The 19,929-nt window shown below is 41.7% G+C and overlaps 1 protein-coding gene across 6 annotated transcripts in view; it reads right to left on the reverse strand.

Annotated features, from left to right (window-relative positions):
* Positions 1–19,929, reverse strand: part of CREBBP (CREB binding lysine acetyltransferase) — a 96,373-nt gene that overhangs the window by 33,311 nt on the left and 43,133 nt on the right. For 4 of the 6 annotated variants that reach the window (XM_082292129.1, XM_082292128.1, XM_082292132.1 and 1 more), the window contains 9 exons: positions 13,856–14,105; positions 13,131–13,244; positions 6,165–6,407; positions 5,463–5,562; positions 4,847–4,993; positions 4,289–4,406; positions 1,480–1,672; positions 1,317–1,370; positions 7–131 (listed from right to left, as the gene is read on the reverse strand). In XM_082292129.1, the coding sequence (XP_082148255.1) occupies positions 7–131; positions 1,317–1,370; positions 1,480–1,672; positions 4,289–4,406; positions 4,847–4,993; positions 5,463–5,562; positions 6,165–6,407; positions 13,131–13,244; positions 13,856–14,105 (1,344 nt within the window). The remainder of the gene's footprint in view (positions 1–6; positions 132–1,316; positions 1,371–1,479; positions 1,673–4,288; positions 4,407–4,846; positions 4,994–5,462; positions 5,563–6,164; positions 6,408–13,130; positions 13,245–13,855; positions 14,106–19,929) is intronic. The other 2 variants (XM_082292131.1, XM_082292130.1) reach the window with 1 other exon arrangement.

Below are 19,929 nucleotides of genomic sequence, written 5' to 3' on the forward strand. Positions count from 1 at the left end.
ACGAACCGCGGGCACGGCGCCCATGTTGTTCATCTGCACCGGGTGGTTCATCGGAGACGCCGCCCGCGGTCCCAGCGGTGCTTGGGGCATCTGTACATTCCCTATGGACATGGGGTTAAACTGATTCATTCCTGCAAATGCACCCCCAAAACAAGTCATTAGGAACAAGTCAGCAGAATTTATGGATCTATATTCTACTATAAAATTAACAGTTATTATGACTGAAATTCGACCGCCCTACGCTTTATCTTTTAGTTACTTGACTTAACAGACAAATCAGGATGCAAGAAGTATTTAGAACAATACTAGTCAGGGTGAAATACAATTTTTGGTGTCTAAAAAAAACATTAAATGCAAAAGATGAAGAGTAGGTGATCTGCAGAGGATGTTGGATGATCTGCAGAGACAGGATGCTATTTATAAATAATACCTTAGGATGGTTTCTTAAAATCAGGCATTTGCTTTGAAACAGCAATGTCTTATTCAGGGCTCACTGAAATGGTTGAAGTAAATATGATAAAAATACATATTGTAGGTATGAAGGCAACTCCAAGCCTCAAATCAGGACAAAAGCTGGAAACAGGGGGCTGTGCTTTTTATACAAAACATTTAATCCCTCCAAAAAACTTGTCTAAAGCTGTAATTATGGAACTACACTTGCTATCAACTTGTTCTCCTATTCAAATGAATTTTACAAGGATTTAACTTCCCAAGGACATTTCAACACAAGTTTTGACTTCATACTAACTCTGAAGCAAGAAATAAAATAGCTGAGGACACTTTTTTGAAGGAAGTTGAAGCACCTAAAAGTCATGGGTTTATATTTTTTGGAAAAAAACCACCCATGAGCTCACAGCAGCCTCAGTGAGTAATGACAAGTGCTGTGAACAAGCTCCAAGGCTTTTTTAGATGCACTTTCCATCAGAAACCAAGAAAGGGTATCATTAGTTACACAGATTTTAGGACTAATGTGCTGTGTTTCCAGCTACAGGTGTATTTTTGGCTAATTAACTGATGAAAACATGCCAACATCCTTCCCCCTTTACAGTGTTTTAAAAGAGAATATCCACAGCATTCTTGCTTGAGCTGTCCTCTCTTTGGAAGCACTAAATTAATTCCCAATCCCCAGCAAAGTGCTGAATCCTTATTGTTAACACTGCACTGACACACAGAGCAATGACAAAGAATGATGGTGAAAAAGGGCAGACCCAGTAGTTCCTCCATCCCAACACCAAAAAACCCCAACATAAGATCAACTTTTCCCCCCAACAATTATTTTGAGCCCACAAATTGCATTTAGAGAGGAAAACAGATACCTTGAGAAACCTGCATACGACTGATAGGCACGGTTGGCATGGACATAGGCCCATCTGCAACACAACACAAGAATAGTCAGCAAAACCAATTTTAAACACAACCTCAGGATTAGCTTGAGTCCAAAGATTCCTGAGAAGCAAGGGCAGCTCCAGCAGCACTTACTGGGTGGCCTGACGGGCTGTGCCTGGCCCATGGCAGCAGCCACCTGGGGAATCCCTGGGGGCTGGGGCCCGGGGGTCTGTAAGGCTGGTTGGTTCCCCAACATCCCTTGTTTATGGAGACGAGACCTCCGCTTCTCTTCCAGCTCCTTTTGTATCTTATAGATTTTCTCTGCTAATAAATGATAGTATTCATCCTAAAAGGGGGGGGAAAAAGAGTAATCAGCAGCAGCAAAACTCATTCAGTCTACTCGAATAGCATCATCTGGTTTTAGGTTGGGGTTTTTGTTTTGTTTTTTAATGTATACACCTGCCTAATTGAAAAAGAAATATTTATTTTCAGAATCCTGGTAAATTAAGACAGCTTTAACATTGCTGCTGTAATGCAGAAAAGGGGGAAAAAAAGCTTCCAGAAATCACACTTGCTTTATGGCTACCCTTCATACCTACTCTGAGTAAATTAGCAGACAAAGGAGAAGGCTGGAGGTTCTCTGTTGCTTCAGCAAAACCCAAGAAGCTGTGCTTTAGTTTCTAAGTGTTAATGATTTTTGAATGTTATTTTCATAATAAACATTTCCACTAATCCACAGACAAAAGAAAAAGATATTCCCAGCACACTGTTACACTGAATAAACTTTCAGGAGACAGATGTTAAGGACAGATCAATTTTTACATAAAGAAAGGAACTGCTCTTTTCCTAAAGAGTCTATCAACAATCATGGCAAAGGATAAACAAAACCAGACAAAACCTCAAAGGAATGGAGAAAATTCAGTGAAAAATAGTCCACAGGCACAGACAAGTAAACACTACATCTGTAGAAGATGAAAAATCCATTTTACTCAACCCACACTGACAACAGATCCAATAAGACAGTCACAGTGCACACCATGTAGACAATTTTGCTTGTCAGGAATTGCTGGACACACATCTGCCAAGTGCATGAGATTATGCACCTGTTAAAGGCAAAAAAACTCCCACAAACCCTCAAGTCTACATTTCTTTTGTGGGGTCACCATGCTCTTAGAACCCAGGGTTACACAGAGCACAGGTTGAGTGATGCTTGCCCACAATCATTTTGTTTTTATTCAATTTTCATCGAAACCAGAATTTGTTATTACAGCAGGATTGAATTAATTTCAGAAAACTTAATATGAGATAGGTGTTCCTCAGCAGCCTTGTTAAGGAAGTCCAGTCATGCAATATATAAAGCTTTGTTTTCTAGGTCACTTCTCAGAGTTTCTCAAAAATCAGTGCAGACACTTTCTGCTGTCCAGTTTAAAAGCTTTACAGCCCCTCCCCTTCTGCTGCTCAAGCCACTTCAGTTGTAACTTCCTATTTGTAAATTTGATATCGTGCTGCTTTCCCACTGCAAAGACTCCTGAAAAGGCTGTGTTCACAAGGAGCACACACTGCTAGAACAGCATTAAGCTCCTTACAGTGCCTCTTACTGATATGTTTTTCAGTGTCAAAGTAGAACGGAAGCTCCTCAAAAAGAAAGATGTAATTCCTCGTGGCATTGTTAACACATTCTGAATTACTACTCCCTTCTTCCAAGTTTGCTGCTTGGAGCCAAATACATTAGAAGAATTCCAATAATGGAAGCTTCTGGCCATGAGGCTCTGACAGCTGTTTTGAGGGGTGAGGAGAAGATACTTCTGAGTGTTTGTCTGTCAGAAGGCATTTAATTTTACAGTCAGGAGTTTTACTACACTATTCCTTCCTGAGAAGGTATTTAGACACCCAGGTGTGACCATGAAATCCACCTTCTATTTAAAACTGGTCTCTAAAGCTGCCAGGGTAACCAAGTGTGAGCACACCCAAGTCTTCCTCGTAAATAACCTCTTGGTAGCTACAAGGAGGATACAATGTGGTCACTGACCAACACTGACACAGCAGCAGCACTATAAGTACGGCCATTGCCTATTTACCTCTAGGAAATAAAAGCTCCCTTTCCACCCCAAGCTCTTCCTGGAGATGGGCTGAGAGGGGCAGAAGTGTCTGACTGGATCATCTGATTATCACCTGAAATGCCACTAACTACTCTCTTTAGATACTCCTCTCTTGCTTAAGAAAGGATCTCAAGTTTCTCATCGGGTAGGATCTCACTGGCTGTTACTACTGGCATGAATAATGTTGTCTTTTCCCAATGAAAAACTTCAGGGAGTGGCTCCTTTAGGATAGAATTACCACCATGTCATATCCTCAGCCTGTCAATCAACAGGGGTTTGCTCCCTCCAAGTAAGAGAGATTTGAACTGACATCTCTGTGCAGACAGAGCAAAAATCACAAACTACAAGAGGAATTCTGTTTTTTTTCCCACCCACAAAGCAGGAAAACTGGCTTCTTATGTCTTAGCCCAACCACTCCTGGTGCTGCAGAGTAGAGGAGAACTAATTCCATCAGTACAGGTGGAAGGAAAGCAGAACAGCACTGGGTCCTAGAGAAAACCTCCAGTGGTAAAGAGGCCCTAAGAAAATTTTATAACTGCTGCTTATACAGAATTCCAAAAAGGGAGGAAGTCAGAAAGGGAAACATCAAGAACTGCAAGCTGTTCTCCAAGCTTCCTGCATGTCAATCACACCTTCAGGAGGATGCAAGCAGGGATGGATGTGATGGTGTCTAGAGGTGAGGGGGGTGAATTAGCTTGGAGTGACATGAATCACATGGTCTGGGACTACACAAACACCGTCACAGACTGAAAACACGACTTTCCCCATGAAGAGGGCAGTGAAATGATTCTCTGTGGTTTTCTTTACACTTCTAAGATCTGTGATGCTACTGTTCTTTAACATGTTGGAGTGAAGCAACATACCCTACTATTAGCAGATTCATACATGTCTCCTTCCACTTTCCTGGCATAAGCCACCAAGTTCTCCATGCGGCGATCCTTCAGTGCTGCTGGATCAGGAGTGGGGAAGATGGCTTGGACACTGCAAGGATGGAGAAACAATAATAGAAAAAAATCCTGAGAGAAACACAAAAATCAATACAGCTTTATGATAATCACCCTGGATGCTCCCTTACACACCAGGTATGTAAAAGCGTATCAAAATGGTTAAAAAAAAAAACTTTACTATTTCGCACAAGATTAAAGCAAATTCAATGATGAAAATAAAGTGAGGTTTAACAGTCGGGAGTCTAAATAACTGTTCACCACAGCAGAGCAAATTTACTAGCAATAGAAACTACTTCCATGCCCACTCCTTAATGAGCATGAAGAACGAACTGAAGAGGAGGGTTAAAGGTAACTCATCCTGAGTGGCCCAGCACCTGAGAACCACTACTGGTAATTTTCAGCTTAATAGAAGAACTACTGTACTGAAATTATTTAAAAACATTGAGGAAAAAGGCAGCCTTGGTGAATACTTACAGTTTATGCACTAAATGATTGCGCAGGTCCTGAGTGACATGTTCATGCCATGCTTTCCTTACCCCGGTACTCGAAGGAGGTGCAGCCGTTGGCATTGAGCTGAGGTTTCCAACATTGCCAGAGTTTGTGCCATCATTCATTAGTGGGCTAAAGTAAAAAGAAAAAGGACTGTTAGAGTACCAGAATGCAGAGTTTTGTCGTAGATTTGATGCCTGAAATAATCTTTGAGTTGTTGCTTTCACCACTTTCAGCTATTGCATCAAACATTCTCTTAAGTGAAATTTTGGCATCAACAAACTGCAACCCCTGAAGCAGCAAAGCTCAGGAGTTTACAAGGCACATTCACAGTGTGAATGGTAAAGCATCACAACTATGAACTTAAAAATACAAATTATTCTTCCTTTGGGACTTCATTTAAAACTATTAAATACTGTTGGGCTCTCAGGAGGCACAAAGCAGCAGCTCTGGAACTGAAACAGGAAAGAAGAGCAGAGCTCTACACGTGACTGACCATCTCCATGCCAATACAATCAGTTTTTAAAGCATGCTCTTTATTTACATTCATAAGCATGTAAATAAATGTTTAATTGAGCAAGAATGAAAATGTGTGCATTACTTATTTGTCCCAAGGGATGTTGGAAGAGCAGTTTCAGAAATTAGACCCGGTTGCTGGTCTGTTGTTATTCCTCCTGCGGGAAGGTTCATCTGGTTGGCTCCTTTGGGACAAAATTAAACATCATTGGTACACAGGTCACAATTTTGACAATAATATGACAAAATTACACTTTACTGACCCATCTGGCTAACAAAAGAAGCAATTTATCAGTTTAAGTATTTTTATAATAATACCTGCTGTACTGCACATACATGGCTATTTAAGTTACTTACAAAAACGAGTCTATTAAAATTTTAAATTCATAAACTCTTAAGATTAGATCAATAAGCTATAAAGAAGGTAACACTAGCAATTAAGATGCAAAAAAAAAGGTAGTATTTGTGATAGAATTGTCTGTTAGAACAGGTAACAATTGTTAAACCAAAATCCTTCAGCAATTCTGTCTCATCACCTCAGAGAATGAGCTATGGGCTATGTTTTAAAAGAAACTGAAACTCCTGCTATTTGGCAAAAGCACTATATTAAAAACTTTTAAATATTCAAATGTAAATGAACGGCAGTGTATATAAATAGTGTATTTTTAACTCACTAAACAACATGAACAGACAGTCACTACTCTGACCAAACAAAATACCAGACTGCCCTAAAAATGCAACATCAGTTATTTTAACATTGTTTTTTCTTGGTCTTTTCTGCACCTACCCAGTGCATTAATGGTCCTCATTTGCTGGTGAGCCTGAGGCTGTGCTGGCTGCTGGCCTTGGACCTGGGGCTGCAGCTGTGTTTGGGGCTGGTTGCCATATGGCAGCCCAAGGGCAGCGTAGGCTCGTTGCATGGAGCTGGGGTCAATTGGATTGGGATTACTTAGCGATGGAGTGTTCTGCTGGCCCGTGCCGACAGAACCAATGGAATTCTGGATTCCACCAGCTGGAGACCCTAAAAGGGCTATAGAAAAGAGAAAGGATAAGAGAAAATTAAAACTCGATGAGGATAAGGAGTAAAACCAGTCATGCCGAGAGTCACCAGAACATGCACATATTCTATGGTACAGACATTTTTCTGCCAGAGGACAGAACAACACCCGAGATGCCAAGTGGGAAAACTCAGCCCTTGATTCTACAGGACAGAACCCACCCTGGCTATTAATCCATGCAGTCTAAAGAGAAGTGCTGTAAATTTCAGGCGGATAAGCCCATAATTACTTGTAAGAGATATATAGTATAGGCTCCTATACAAGGCTAAATAGGATTTTCATGCTTAGGGACAGTAAACTAAGGGGAAAAAAATTTAATTCCTCTACTTCCCTCTTTCCCATCAATCCCATTTTAGGTCAAAATATTTGGCTCCAGAACAGAGATCCTGAGTTCAGCAGAAACACTGTGTCCTTGGACACAAAGGTAATACTGAAGATCTGTTGGTAGAAATTTTCATTGCGAGCAGTCACCAGATGAATCGTCTGAAGGCCAAACTACCTTAAACCCCAAGTTACTCAGAGCTATGAAAAATCCTGATGAGTTTCAGACTGTACTGGCAAAATCTAAAATAAGTTGGAGAGTCAGAAAGGGGTGCAACCCTGGTCAATAATTTAGATAATGTTTAGATATTCATTAACCTATATGGCTACCACAACCAACCAACCTCTCCCACCATGCAGACGTATGGAAGAGTCATTTGCATTGTAGACAGAAATGGAAAAAAGAGGGTAAAGTAGTATTTACTTAATCCAGAAGTGAGTAAAATTTTGCTTTCTGGTTCTCATTTTAGCTGCAATTCTAAGTAATACCATGTTCCATTGTGAATGACCCATGGAGTACAACCTTCAGCACAAAGACACTGCATTTTGATAACCAAGACTCTGGTAGAAGTAACACTTCCTTTACATTTTCCCCCTCAGGTAATTAAGTACGTAATGTGCATTACAAATGTGTGAGCTAAACTTAGCAACAGTAATGGCTCTTAATATAGGCAACAATAACTGTTCTATGGAAATATTAGGAGGGGCACGTGGTTAGATAAAAAAGTCATGAAAACAAGCCTTCTGAGACATTAACAGCATTATCCAGGCTTTCTTAAATCCTTACCCACTATGGAAACTGAATCACTGAGAGAGATACATAAGCTTCCAGCTTCCACCCAAGAGAAAACACACACATTGCACAGTCCAGACTTTTCCCTCTCCAGATGAGAAATCAATTTGATCTCATTTGCCAAAGAACTACTAATAAATATACTCAGATATCTCCCTCTCCTGAATAAGCAGCCCCACAAAAAACATCCTTTTTTTCCCCAAAGGACAATCTGCAGTGTTTTAAAAGCTGGGATTACCATGGAAATTAAGGCTTATGTATACTTACACTCTGTGGACACACTCACAATAACTTTTGAACTCACTGATCACTTCCAAGAGAATTTAAAAACAAAGACAGAAGCTGATTAAGATCCTATCAGCTTAATTAAAAAGAAAAAAAAAAAAGACATATTAAAGAGCAACTATATGAATTCCTCATTGGACTTGCACGTACTACTCTGTAATCACAAAATCTAGGAGAAAGATGCCTCTACACTACTGCAAGCCAAGGAATAGGAACATTAAACAGCACAAAACTTGTGGCACCCTGGAATTCAAAAGGCTTCAGAGGCTGCTGTGACAGCACAGATTGTTTCAGGAGCTAATAGGAATTCCAGCTTGTTAGAGGATGATATTCCACCAGAAAAATTAGGACAAAACACCCCCAATCCGCTTTCAGTGCTGGCTGGAAGTGTGGAGATGGCAGAATTCCCACAGGTGATGCCAATATTGGGAACTAGAGAAAGGCTTCTGGCCATCCCATTGTGGAGAGCCCAGCCTTCCACCATCCCTCACATTCTCTTGGGGAAAAGACCACTGATTGTCTGAGACTGCAAGCTTGGCTTTAAGCTCACTTGGAGAAGTCCAGCACCTCCAGCCCACGGCTCTGGGCTGAGCTTTGGCAGCAGCATCAGTTACTACAAAGCGTAAGTTCAGCCCCTGTGTTAGAACAGTTTTAGACTATTTGGCCTCAGCTTTTCTACACTTCACAGCTCAATAGGATCCTGTTCTGACTATTTCCCAACATCAGGAATCTGTTTTTGAAGGAGTTTTTCTTGTCTGTTTGTTCACTGGTTTTACATGAAGGCATGACATTATCTGTCAAACAAGAAGATGGAGGCAGAGAGTATTAAATTTCCACTCTGGAGAAACCCAGGTGCAAATGCTGTTCCTTCTGTGACAGATACTGCAGGAAATAAAGTCGACTAAAATAAATACAGCCCTGGAACAGACACATTAGGCCACTGCTATGTGAAGCAATGTCTACTGCAATTTACTTTTCTTAACTGATGCTTCAGACATTGAGGAGCCCACGACAGAAGTTACAAGAGTGAAGTGAGCTCTGTAATTCACATTCTAAATGCTGTAAAGACAACTGGCCCTGTGTGTCCCAGTGTTACAGTGTCACTTGTGTTTATGTACTTGGGGAGGGAAGGTTCAAACGAGCACAAGTTAAGCAGCCCCAGAACTTCCTGAGCAGCCTTGGTGACACTCCGATGCCCCAGAAGGCATCAAAACCATCAAACAGCAGCTGACCTGCAGGATTCCTGTCTCAGGTAATGCTGTTTAATGACACTGCACTCATGTATTCTAGGGGGAAGCCCCTCCAGCTAATTAAAATTTATTTTAAACACAGATCCCTAATGCTATTTTAAGTATGAATGCCCAGCACTTCTCTAACCTGACCACTCCAGTGCAACATGTTAAACCATTTTTGAGAATTTTAAATTCCTAAACACTAAGGATTAGATCAATAAGCTAGAAAGAAGGTAATACTAACAATTAAGATGCAAAAAGAAAGTAGCATTTGAGACAGAATTGTCTGTTAGAACAGCTGGCAGTTGTTAAACCAAAATCCTTCAGCAATTCCGTCTCATCACCTCAGACAAGAAGATATGAGCTGGTTTAAATTTAGCCACGCTGGTTTAAATGTTTGATTTTGCTTCCAAATTCTTTAATTGAGATTTGTTCTGTTCTGCAACTCCTCATTCTGCTCATCTCAAAGTGGCTGGAGCAAAATTTGTGCTGGTGCCCTTGACTCACCTCAGCACGAGCTTGTCCTGCACTCAGCATTAGGCAGGTACATGAAGGTAAGGGTACACAATCATTTAATTAAAGGCTGTACTTGAATCAAATCACGGGGTGAAGATTTTATGAAGAACTTGAAGCAGGAAGTGCCAGTTTTAAACTTCACCAATGCCATTTTAATTTTTATTTAAGTTAAGCATTAAATCATAAGCCTTCAGTGCAGCATTGTATCAGGCAGTCAATGGAACTCCTTTATCCATAGACTAACCATCCATCATGTGCCTCCATGGGATAACTGATGCATCACCATTATATGATTTCCAGCAATTGAAAAAACAAGAGACATATTTTTTTGTAGATCTTACAGCTACTGACAGCAAGACTTGAACGAGCTGGATTTCATTTGTTTTCACAGGAAGCAGACTCCACTGAAGAAGTTGCTGCCTCCTCCTCCTGGACACGTTTCCCCCTGCATGGATGTACTCACTCCTTCCTTCTCTGCAAAGGATTGGTTCCCAAATGCTCTATATTCAGGTCCTCTTCCATTTTCCACCCGTATTCAATAACCTGCTACCTCAGCCAGCTAGACCCTGGTCCTACTTCCATTTCCCTCATACGACTCCTACTCTTTCATCCCTGACTTCACATACTCCAGAATTTCTGTCTCTGTCATCTCTAAAATCACACTTTTAGGTGAAGATTAATTGTCTCAAGTTTAATTTTTCTTAATCCAGCTTTCTCCTTGCTGCATTTTGTTTAAAATTTTCCTACAAGGAAAGTTACAGAGGAGACCAGCTCCAAGTTCACAACTCCACTTTCCGGCCTCAATTGTCTGAGCGTGGATCCCAGGGGTTTTCCAGCGTCCCCTGGTCCTGGAATGACGCACACCAAGCACTGCATGGGGATGGCCCAGGACATTACAAATGGGAGCAGATCCAGGAGCTGTGGCACAATATACCTGCCCAGGCCAGGAATGGAAGAATTAAGGACCTCAAGCACGTGCATGACAAGATGAATCTTCAAAAAAATAATTGACGCAGCTAGGAAATATATCAACAACTGTTTGCAAAATTTTGTAACTCATATTGTGGTGGGCCCAGCAGGGAGCAAGAAGTACTTCCTAACAAAAACAAGCCTTCAACCCCAAAATATTTCAACCAAATTTCAAGCCATTACTTCAAAACACAGGAATCACCTGCTTATTCAAAAGAAAAGCTTAATGTTTTACTATGTGCAAAATAATATTTGTTTTCCAGTTTCCCCTACCCCCTCAGAGGTAAATGGGACACACTATAAGAACCATGTGGAAGAATTTTAAATTTGTCCCAATGTGTCCTTTTAACAAGTCAGGTCACTATCAAGCATTATAGTAAAATATAGTTCAAGACTACTTTAAAATAAATAAAAAAGGCAATACAAAGGAAACCCTGCACAATGTTCTTTGCAAAAAATCTCAACACTGAAAGACCTGTACAGAAACAGCTCCATGGCAATAATCTAAACCCCAGGACTTTCCAGGACTTGCAGATCCCCAAGGAGGAGGAACAGAAAGCCACAAAAGCACAGGAATGACTGCACATGGAAGGGAGGCACCACACTGCAATGGTTCAGCAGTGCTCAGCTGCAGAATGTTCTAAAAGGTGGGCACCCTTTGAATGAGCTGCTTGAAAGCCCAGCATGGACACACCAGGACTGAAATAACAACAGGAAAACAGGGATGGGCACAGGAAGGAGGGTCACCACACTTCTCATTCCTTTTCCCCTTTCTGAATGTTCTCTGTATTCTGCCAAATGTAGACTCCCTCCTCCTCCTCCCAATTTAGTAGAAGCTACTATGATTTATTCTCAAAAAAGACAACATTTTCTTCCAGTCTAAAACTAACCCAACTCTGGTTAGTTTTCACCTGAGCAGGCACAACATTTTAAAATGTGCATATTAATGTAAATCATTTCAGAAACCTTCCTGAATGCCCAAAAAGGGGTATCTTTTATAATATATGTAAACAAGTACTTTTAGTGTTCTTCTTTCACCTGCCAGCAAACCGTGAGGTGTTACATGTATGACTCAGAGACATAATCCAGGACAAAGAACCCTGCACCACTGGATTATTGATTAACTGAACAGAAGAGGGGGATTTCATATTTATCTCCCTCCATATGCAACAAGAGAGACAAATTCTACACTTATCCACTATAATTCTGTTGCAGTCAGACAATATCCTATTTGATCCCATAGTAAAATTATTTTTAAGGACTGTTTATGTTCAAGTTTTTGTTCTCTTTTGATCAGCTGTATGAACAACAAAACAAATAGTGCACAAACTACTTTTGTAAAGCAGCTTGTATTGAAAAATACAATTCTGTTCTGGTAGATGTTGTTAGCACTTTGATAACAACTGTGTAATAAGGATGTTAAGCACAAATGGACCATGTCATATTAAAAAGCAAAACATATTTTTTGAGGGCCAAACTAAACACTTGCAACAAATTACTACTTTCAAAGTACAAAATTTATCTTGTTTATCAAGGAGAAGTTTGGTAAAATAAAAACAAAATCCTGACCTCCAAGTAGCTCTATCGTTACAGTTTCTTCAGTTTTGGAGGAGGAAAACCCCTCCTAAAACCATAAAGAGAACATGCTCAGTGGATAATTTTGATCGTTTTAGCAGCTACGCTCCCCCCTGCCTTAATCCCATCTAACCTAGGAGCAACTCTCCATCCTCCAAGGCTTACTGGTGTTCCCCCACTGCAGTCTCAGCTTAACTGGAAATCAGCAGAATGCTTCCAATCCAATTCTAATGTACAAGTTTTGCAAGTCCTGCAGCTATTTTCCACATCTTAACCCTTATTTAAATATACTTAGGCATAACATTACTTAAGGCTTCTAGAACTTTACATTGATGCTGTAAAATGTTCCACCCTGGCATCTTTTCAAAGGACTTGATGAGAAGCAAACCTACCAACATAAGTTCAGATTTTCTGTTTCAGAGCAAGAGGGAAGAAGAAATAAACTACAAATGGATTGGCCCCAATGATCAGCAACAGCTCAGCTATTATAAAAACCAGGCATGATCTGCAGAACTTCAGCTAATCTATACCAGTGTTAAATACACTTAATGATTAAGGCACCCAGAGCTTTTTGCATGGGAGAATTGTTTTTTCAAACATTTTTGATTATTTTAAATCATTAGCACGTTGATTTAAGTTGTTTCTAGCAGCAGGAAAAACAATCAAGTAGCTTATCTCCTTCCCAAGCCCCTACCTACATCCAAAACTGCCTCATAACTGGAATCTATTGACCTGCCTCACAATGAAACACCAGTTAGAAGTTACCACACCATTTAAAAAAGATGTGTGCTTGAGCTCAGACTTTCCCAATTATTGTGTATTTAAGTAATAAATTGCATTCAATGATCAGAAATGGGAATTCACTGCTATATCTATCCTTATACAAGATTGTTAACAGCTACTAAGTTTGTTGGGATACTGTCAAGAGTTTATTCCTCCACTGCACACGTGATCAACTTTGGTTTAACAGTTTTACTGGTGCCAGCAGTAAGAGAAGTACTTACGTTGTTGGTTTCTTTTGTCACTGGCATTTTTCAGAGGAAGGCACACGGGACAGTCGTGCCGAGTACAATTCTTCCAGTGGGAGATGATTTGTCTCGAAGATGCACAATGAGCAACTGCAGCAAGGGAAAGCAAGAGTTAAGAGTCACTCCTTGGTTAATTGGTTTTGAATTATTTCATTTTTTAGAGTAACTCTACTCTTTCTCTTTCACAAGCAATACTAAAACCGCAAACAGCTAATTTTTTTTGTGATCCACCAGCAACTGAAGGAAATCAGTACTAAAATTTAAGACAAAGACATGGTGGACACTACACCCTCCTTATACAACAGAGATGAAAAGGATGCTTGCAAGGCTACACTGACACCTTCCTACCTCCAAAAGGCAAATACTGCAATACTGTATATACAACTAAACGCAATTAAAATGTTTTGTGATCCCAGTGCAAATGAAGGAAACTAGTACTAAAATTTAAGACAAAGACATGGTGGATATCACACTCAATATAACAGAGGAGATGAAGAAGATGCTCGCAAGGCTACACTGGCACCATCCTCCTTGAGGAGGGCAAATATTGCACTCTGTTTTCTGAACTGGAAACTGCAGAGAGATGAGAGCTGGGAGCAGTTTAACCACAGAGCCAGTTCTGGCACTGCCTTGCACCAGGCACAGGGACCCTCTGGACGAGAAGAGATAGGCTGGGGACAGAGAGAGCAGAGAGGCCTCACCTTGGCAGGCCTTGCCAGCCTGGCAGTGCGTCATGTGGTTGAGGACGTTCTTCATGGTGCGGCAGTGCGGGAGGGCGCAGGCGCGCACCTCGCCGTTGGCCTGCTCGCGCCGCTGACACTTGTGAGCGTGGAGCAGCAAAACCAGCTGCTGCTGGATCAGTTTGCGCTTCTCGGGGTCTGCTGTGGGCCCAGTGGCCATGGCCTGCGTCGGGACGATTCCCACTTGCTGGACCTGGGTTTGCATCTGGGACTGAGAGAAAAGCGGAGAGTTCAGCATTGTGCCTGTGAGCCGCAGCTCTGATCTTAATCTTGTACAATGATTTGAGTATCACAAAACTGTTCACTGAGCTGCAAGGGTTATTGCACCACTCCCTGCAGCATTCTCAAACATTTCTAATGCTGGAGCAACGTGAATGGATTGAAAGGTTCCTCTGTTAAAACACTTACACAAACAGGAGTTTAAATAACGAGCCATTCAAAATACTGTTTATTAGAGAGACCGTAATTCCAACAGCAACGAGCTCTTACTACTCTTACACCTCTTACTCAGAGTGGAATTCTTTAAGATCCCTTCCAAACCACACCAATCTATGATTCTATGAATTCCAGCTTGTTTAGTGCTACAATTTCATAATACAGGTTATATTTTCATATTATAGGTTTTATACACTTCAATCCTAGTTTCTTGTCCCTAACAAAAAGAGAAGTCCAATGGGAGAAGACAATCAAAATTCTATGACTGTCTCCATGCATTACAGCAACAGGTGGAGCTGATTTTCCAAGCCTAAGTTAGTCCTTTGTCTCTCCAAGTGATATTCCTTCCACACAGAAAATTCCCAGAGCAAGTTGTGTATAGTTTTCTCCTAGTAAGGGTCACCTAAATCTGGGTTGCATCATGGCTACTGAAGAGAACGAGAGTTACCACAGCATGACACTGGGTTGTATTAGCTTTAAAATCCAATGGTTTACTTCCAGCACCCATTCTTTAGGGACAAACTTCTGCACCAAGGCCTGAGCTCTGCCTGACAGCTGCAAACCCACAGAGATCTTCAGTCTAGGGCACAGCTCGTAACAGTGCAGAAGAGAAACAGCCTCTTTAACACGTCAATTATTCAGCACAGATTAAGTAGCTTTTCTACCTTCCCAGACAAATGTAGAAACCTGATGTTCAAAATTAAACATATCCACAGCTTGCAATGAGTCCCTTAGCAGGAGCAGATATGGGACTGAAAAAGTGCTGAAGTCCATATGATTTGCAGCCTAAATTAGTCTCATGGGCAAAGAAGCAACTGTCCCAAGAATCACTTTGATTATGCACTGTGAAAACAGGTTACCACAGGAAAGCTCACCAAATTCCAAGCTACCTAAGGAAAAGGAGCCCTTAAAACCACTTATAAATAGAATATAGGAACATTAGGATTATACTGGGGAGGTAACAGAAGAAATAGTTCAATGCTGTCTGCAGAACTACTGACCAAATCCTGCACACCACATTTAAAGAAAATCAGGTTTAAGTGACAGCATAAACCATTTGTAGCCCACTCTACTTCTGACCTTTGAGAAGGATTCCCCAGGAAACTCCATAGCCCACAAAACCCTAATTTTCTTAGACCAACAAAAGGTTCCCTACACTAGTTCTCCCTATTTCAGCAGCAAGCTTTGTCCCTGCACATCAGGTTTTGGAGCTTGCTTTTCTTCTAGGTAATGAAGCACACAAGATCAAGTAGAAAACACCATGTCTGGTATTTGATGGAGGAAGTGGGGACTCTGCCACTTGATAATGATTATAGTAAGTCTTAGACAAAGAGGAACTGCTGAATCTGTTTGTCTTGGGCTTTCAAGAGAAAGAACAATAAAAGGAATAAGTGGGTGAATGAAGGAAACCCATGAACATCCGCTGCCAGTGCATGCAGCTGAAATTCAGTCTTCCATTTCTCCTGTGAACAAATCCACAGAGCAGAGAGGTTTTGCTGAAACAATTCTTGGGTCACAAATAGGAAACAATTAGTTCAGCTAATCTGCAGAAAAATACAGGGATCATGCCAAAGAAAATCTTGTTGGAAGCGATGCTTTCATCCCAGTCAAAGAATTGTTTCCCAAGCCAAGTCCTCCTTTTGTTACTACCCTTCCAGTTAACAGACACAACTGCAGCTGTATCAGCACAGATGCCCTGACCCAAAAGGGTTTCTTGAAGACTGAGTAACAAAAAAGCAGAACTGCAGAGTATCAGTGGTTTGAAGAACAAAGCAGCCTCAGTCCAGATCAGTGTGTCTGCAGGTAGGCACAAAACCCCTCAGAATATAAGGCTGCTTGTTGCTTCACATGACTGTTTGACAGTGTTCTTGCTGAAACAGGAAGATCAGGCACTTCTGGACCCACAATTAAAATAAATCATTCAGTGGTCAGATAAACAAGGCAAAAAACAGTTTTGCTTCTCTTGCCACTTGCTCCACCATGAACAGAGCAAACAGATCAGGGGTTGGAAATCTGCTAAAACCTCTAACAGAGACGGGAATGTCAATAATCGATTTTCTAGAAACTGAGTTATACACACTTCTATGGGGTAAGGCAGCTATTAATACCCTTTAAAATTATGGAAAGTCATTTACAGAGGAAGATGGTTCTGCCCTGTCCCTATCCTGAAGGGCAAAAGCTTCCTGCATGTCTGGGGAGCACAGATGCACAAGTATCTTGTCGTCATGGACTTGGATGGACTCAAAGTTCCCTGGCAGTTTTACTTTACTGAGGTGACCAGTAATCCTCTATGTTTTTATGTACTTATATTCAAAAACACTCAACATTGTCAAGATGGAACATTATGTACCTTTTCTCATAAAAATAGGCAGCAATCTCAGCAGCAGTGGCAGTCTTACAGCAGGTAAACAATGCAATACAGAACTCTGCCTCAGCTCCGCTCTACAGAGCATTATGTTTTTAAAATACTTGTCTTCTTCTGTAATTTCTGTTTATTTCCATGCTTTTTCCTTCTCCCTGATAGAAGAATGTGACTTTCACTGTATGAGGACAAATCCTGTGTTTAAAAAGAGCTTTTTAGTTCTTTAAGAGAGGTTTGTAATCAACAGCAGATCTTAGCGAGGTTATTAAGAATCCACTGCCACAAATCCCACACATTGGTACATTAAGGTGAAACACCCCCAAACCCCTTCAGTTCCCTTCCAACCACAGGCCTAAAGTGTGATCCTGAGGGTCCCTTCCAGAGAAGCAATAGCAGGCATAAAGTGGATATACACATGAACTGTAAATCTCAAAGAACTTCTAATGAGCAACATTTCTATCTGAATTAAGTGTTCATAGTGTCGTCAACTCCAATAATGAGTATCCCAATCCAAAAGATTCAAAGAAGTCCTTCCTTGCCCACAGGATTTGCAGCAATGCTCTAATAAGTGCTGAACCAGCTCTGAACAACCCAGGGAGAATCATTCTGTCCCAAAACTGAAGGAGAGCTCAAGCAGCAGCTATTGGGTGGCATCAAGGCTAAAGGCATTCCCCAGTGCAGTCACTCGATGACCAGAGCTTCACTGGGAAAGTGACACAGAACCAGTTTACACCTCTTGCAATTCACGTGGATGGTGGTTTCCCTGGTTCCACCAGTTACTCTCAACAGGCATGGAATGAGCAGCCTGGTCCTATCCAAACAGGAAGGATCCTTCTGACACCAGGAACACCAGGGTCAGCTTTGGCCCCAGAGGCTGGAAGCTCACACATGCACAAAGGGGCTGAGATGAGCACTACAAGCAAAATCATTTGCATTTGTGCCCCAAAACCCTGCAGTGCTGCATTTCCTCACCCAAGGAGCAGGAAGAATCAGGATCTGAGTCTGAATGGTGGGCAGAAGACTCCACAGGATAGGAAAAAAGGCTTCCTGAACTGGACACAGCCTCAGAAGGCCGTCCTGCTGTCTGGCGGGAGACGAGTGATGTCAGCCTATAGCACCAACCTGAGCACAGGCAGTGCTCTAGAAAATGAGAAGAGGTAGGGAGATACTCAGCTCCTGAACACAAAGCCAACATAATCACAGAATTACAGAACCATTTAGGTTGGAAGAGCCCTCTGAGATCATCAAGTCCAACCTGTGCCCGATCCCCACCTTGTCACCCAGCCCAGAGCACTGAGTGCCATATCCAGGTTTTCCTTGGACACCTCCAGGGATGGGGACTCCAACACCTCCCTGGGCAGCCGATTCCAATGCCTGACAACCCTTTCTGGGAAGACATCCTTCCTGATGTCCAACCCAAACCTCCCCTGGAGCAGCTTGAGTCTGTGGTCTTAACATGAAGAATGTGTTTAGAGCTCAAGATTTATTTCAAAGCTTTGCCACTGACATGGATAAAGGCAGTTTTCATGTCAAGGGTAAACAGGAATATTTTCAACTTCCCACCTCTACCCCTGAGGCTGGCATTGGTGAATGAACCTGCAAGCCCATGACAACCTCAAAGGTGAGAAGACTCCCATGGTCAGGCCACAGAAAGAACCTGAACAGTTGGTCAGTGCACATAGCTTTTAATTGCTAAAGGAATTTTGTTTTAAAACAGCAAAGGTCTCAATCACATGCCATTGAGCCTGCTAGGCATTGAGGCTGGATCAGCATCTTTCTTAAGAATACACTTGTGGAGTTTTATTTCCTCATCTTTCCGATTTGAAGGACCAGCAAATGCCAAGAAACGTACACTGAAGAAGTGTTTCAAAGCAGAAAAAAATGACAAAATACAGGAAGGTGTAGACAGATTCCAGCTCTCACATATGGAAAATTACCTGAGCAAAATATTGAGGGGGTTATATACCATACATAAACCTCAGTATTTTAGTGGGGGACAAACTAAACTGAGGAATGAGGAACATTAAAAACCCCAAATAACAAATCCCAAATAGAAAAAAGGATAAAGCACAAATGAGAAGTTTGTAAGGGAAGGAAAGCCATGCTGTCGGAGAGCTGGCTATGGAGCACCTCAGCTGCTGGAATAGAGTAGGACACAGCAATGGATATTCTCCACCACTTATATTTGCATATAGGGGATGGGAGAGTGGAACACAGGCCAGAGTACCAGGAAAAGATTAATTCCTCTTTGTCAGCTTTTGCCAGCCTGGCACTGTATTTACAGATGATGCAAAAGCTAAAATATTCCATCATTCAAAGCAATCCACGTCCCCAGGATGAACTCCTGCACTAAGACAAGACAGAGATGCTCTGCTCCCAACAAAACAATGTCCTTTCCCTGGCACTGAATACTATCTGTTGGATTTGTTTCCAGGTCATTAAGATCTTCTCCTTCAGACCATGGCTAAGGAGAGCCTTTTGCCAGCTGTTCACTGCTGTAAATCAGGTGGGATTTTCCTGAGGAAGGGAAGAGTGAGCTTCCCTGTGAATGAGAAACTGAATTTCAGAGTGGAGGTCAGGGCAGGCACAGGGAAGGTGAGCACAGCTGACAACAAGCCCAGCAGAGACAGGGAGAGTGCTGAAGAGAGCAGCAAGCAGACACTCAGCATGCTGCCAGTGCAACAGTCACAGACCTTTCCACAGGAAAAGAGGAGAGTGGCTGTGCTGCAAGAGAGGAAAAAAAATCACAGAAAGGGTCAGAAAACAGGCCTTCCTCCCTGGAAGGGCACAAGAGTTAAGTGATTCTCCATAAAGCCTTTTCTTTCTGGTCTCTAGAATAAAATACCAGTTGTCTATTTTAAGTAGCTACAATTCTACTTGCTCTAATTAAACCTGGCCTCCCAGTTTAAAAGCTTTCTTCCTCTCCCTCCGAGGTCTGCAGCAAGGCACACCTGAGACATCTTCACCCCCCAGTTACTTCTTCTGTCTTCTGATCAAAATCTGTTATTACAGAAATCCATAGGACATAAAAAGAAACTAAGAAGAACACAACCGAGAGCTCCTGATGCAGTTTAGCAAGAGATGAGGGGGAGAAAAAGCACAGGAGATGTGCTGCTCCAATTCTAAGTCCAGAATTTAGGAAAAACTATTTCCTTCGCTTCCAAAAAAGCAATATTCTCTCAACTCCATCTGCTGGTCATAGGGATAACTGTGAAACCATGCTGGTGTCTGGAAGCCA

This window comes from Coloeus monedula, assembly GCF_965178545.1.
Source record: "Coloeus monedula genome assembly, chromosome: 16".
Taxonomy (NCBI): domain Eukaryota; kingdom Metazoa; phylum Chordata; class Aves; order Passeriformes; family Corvidae; genus Coloeus; species Coloeus monedula.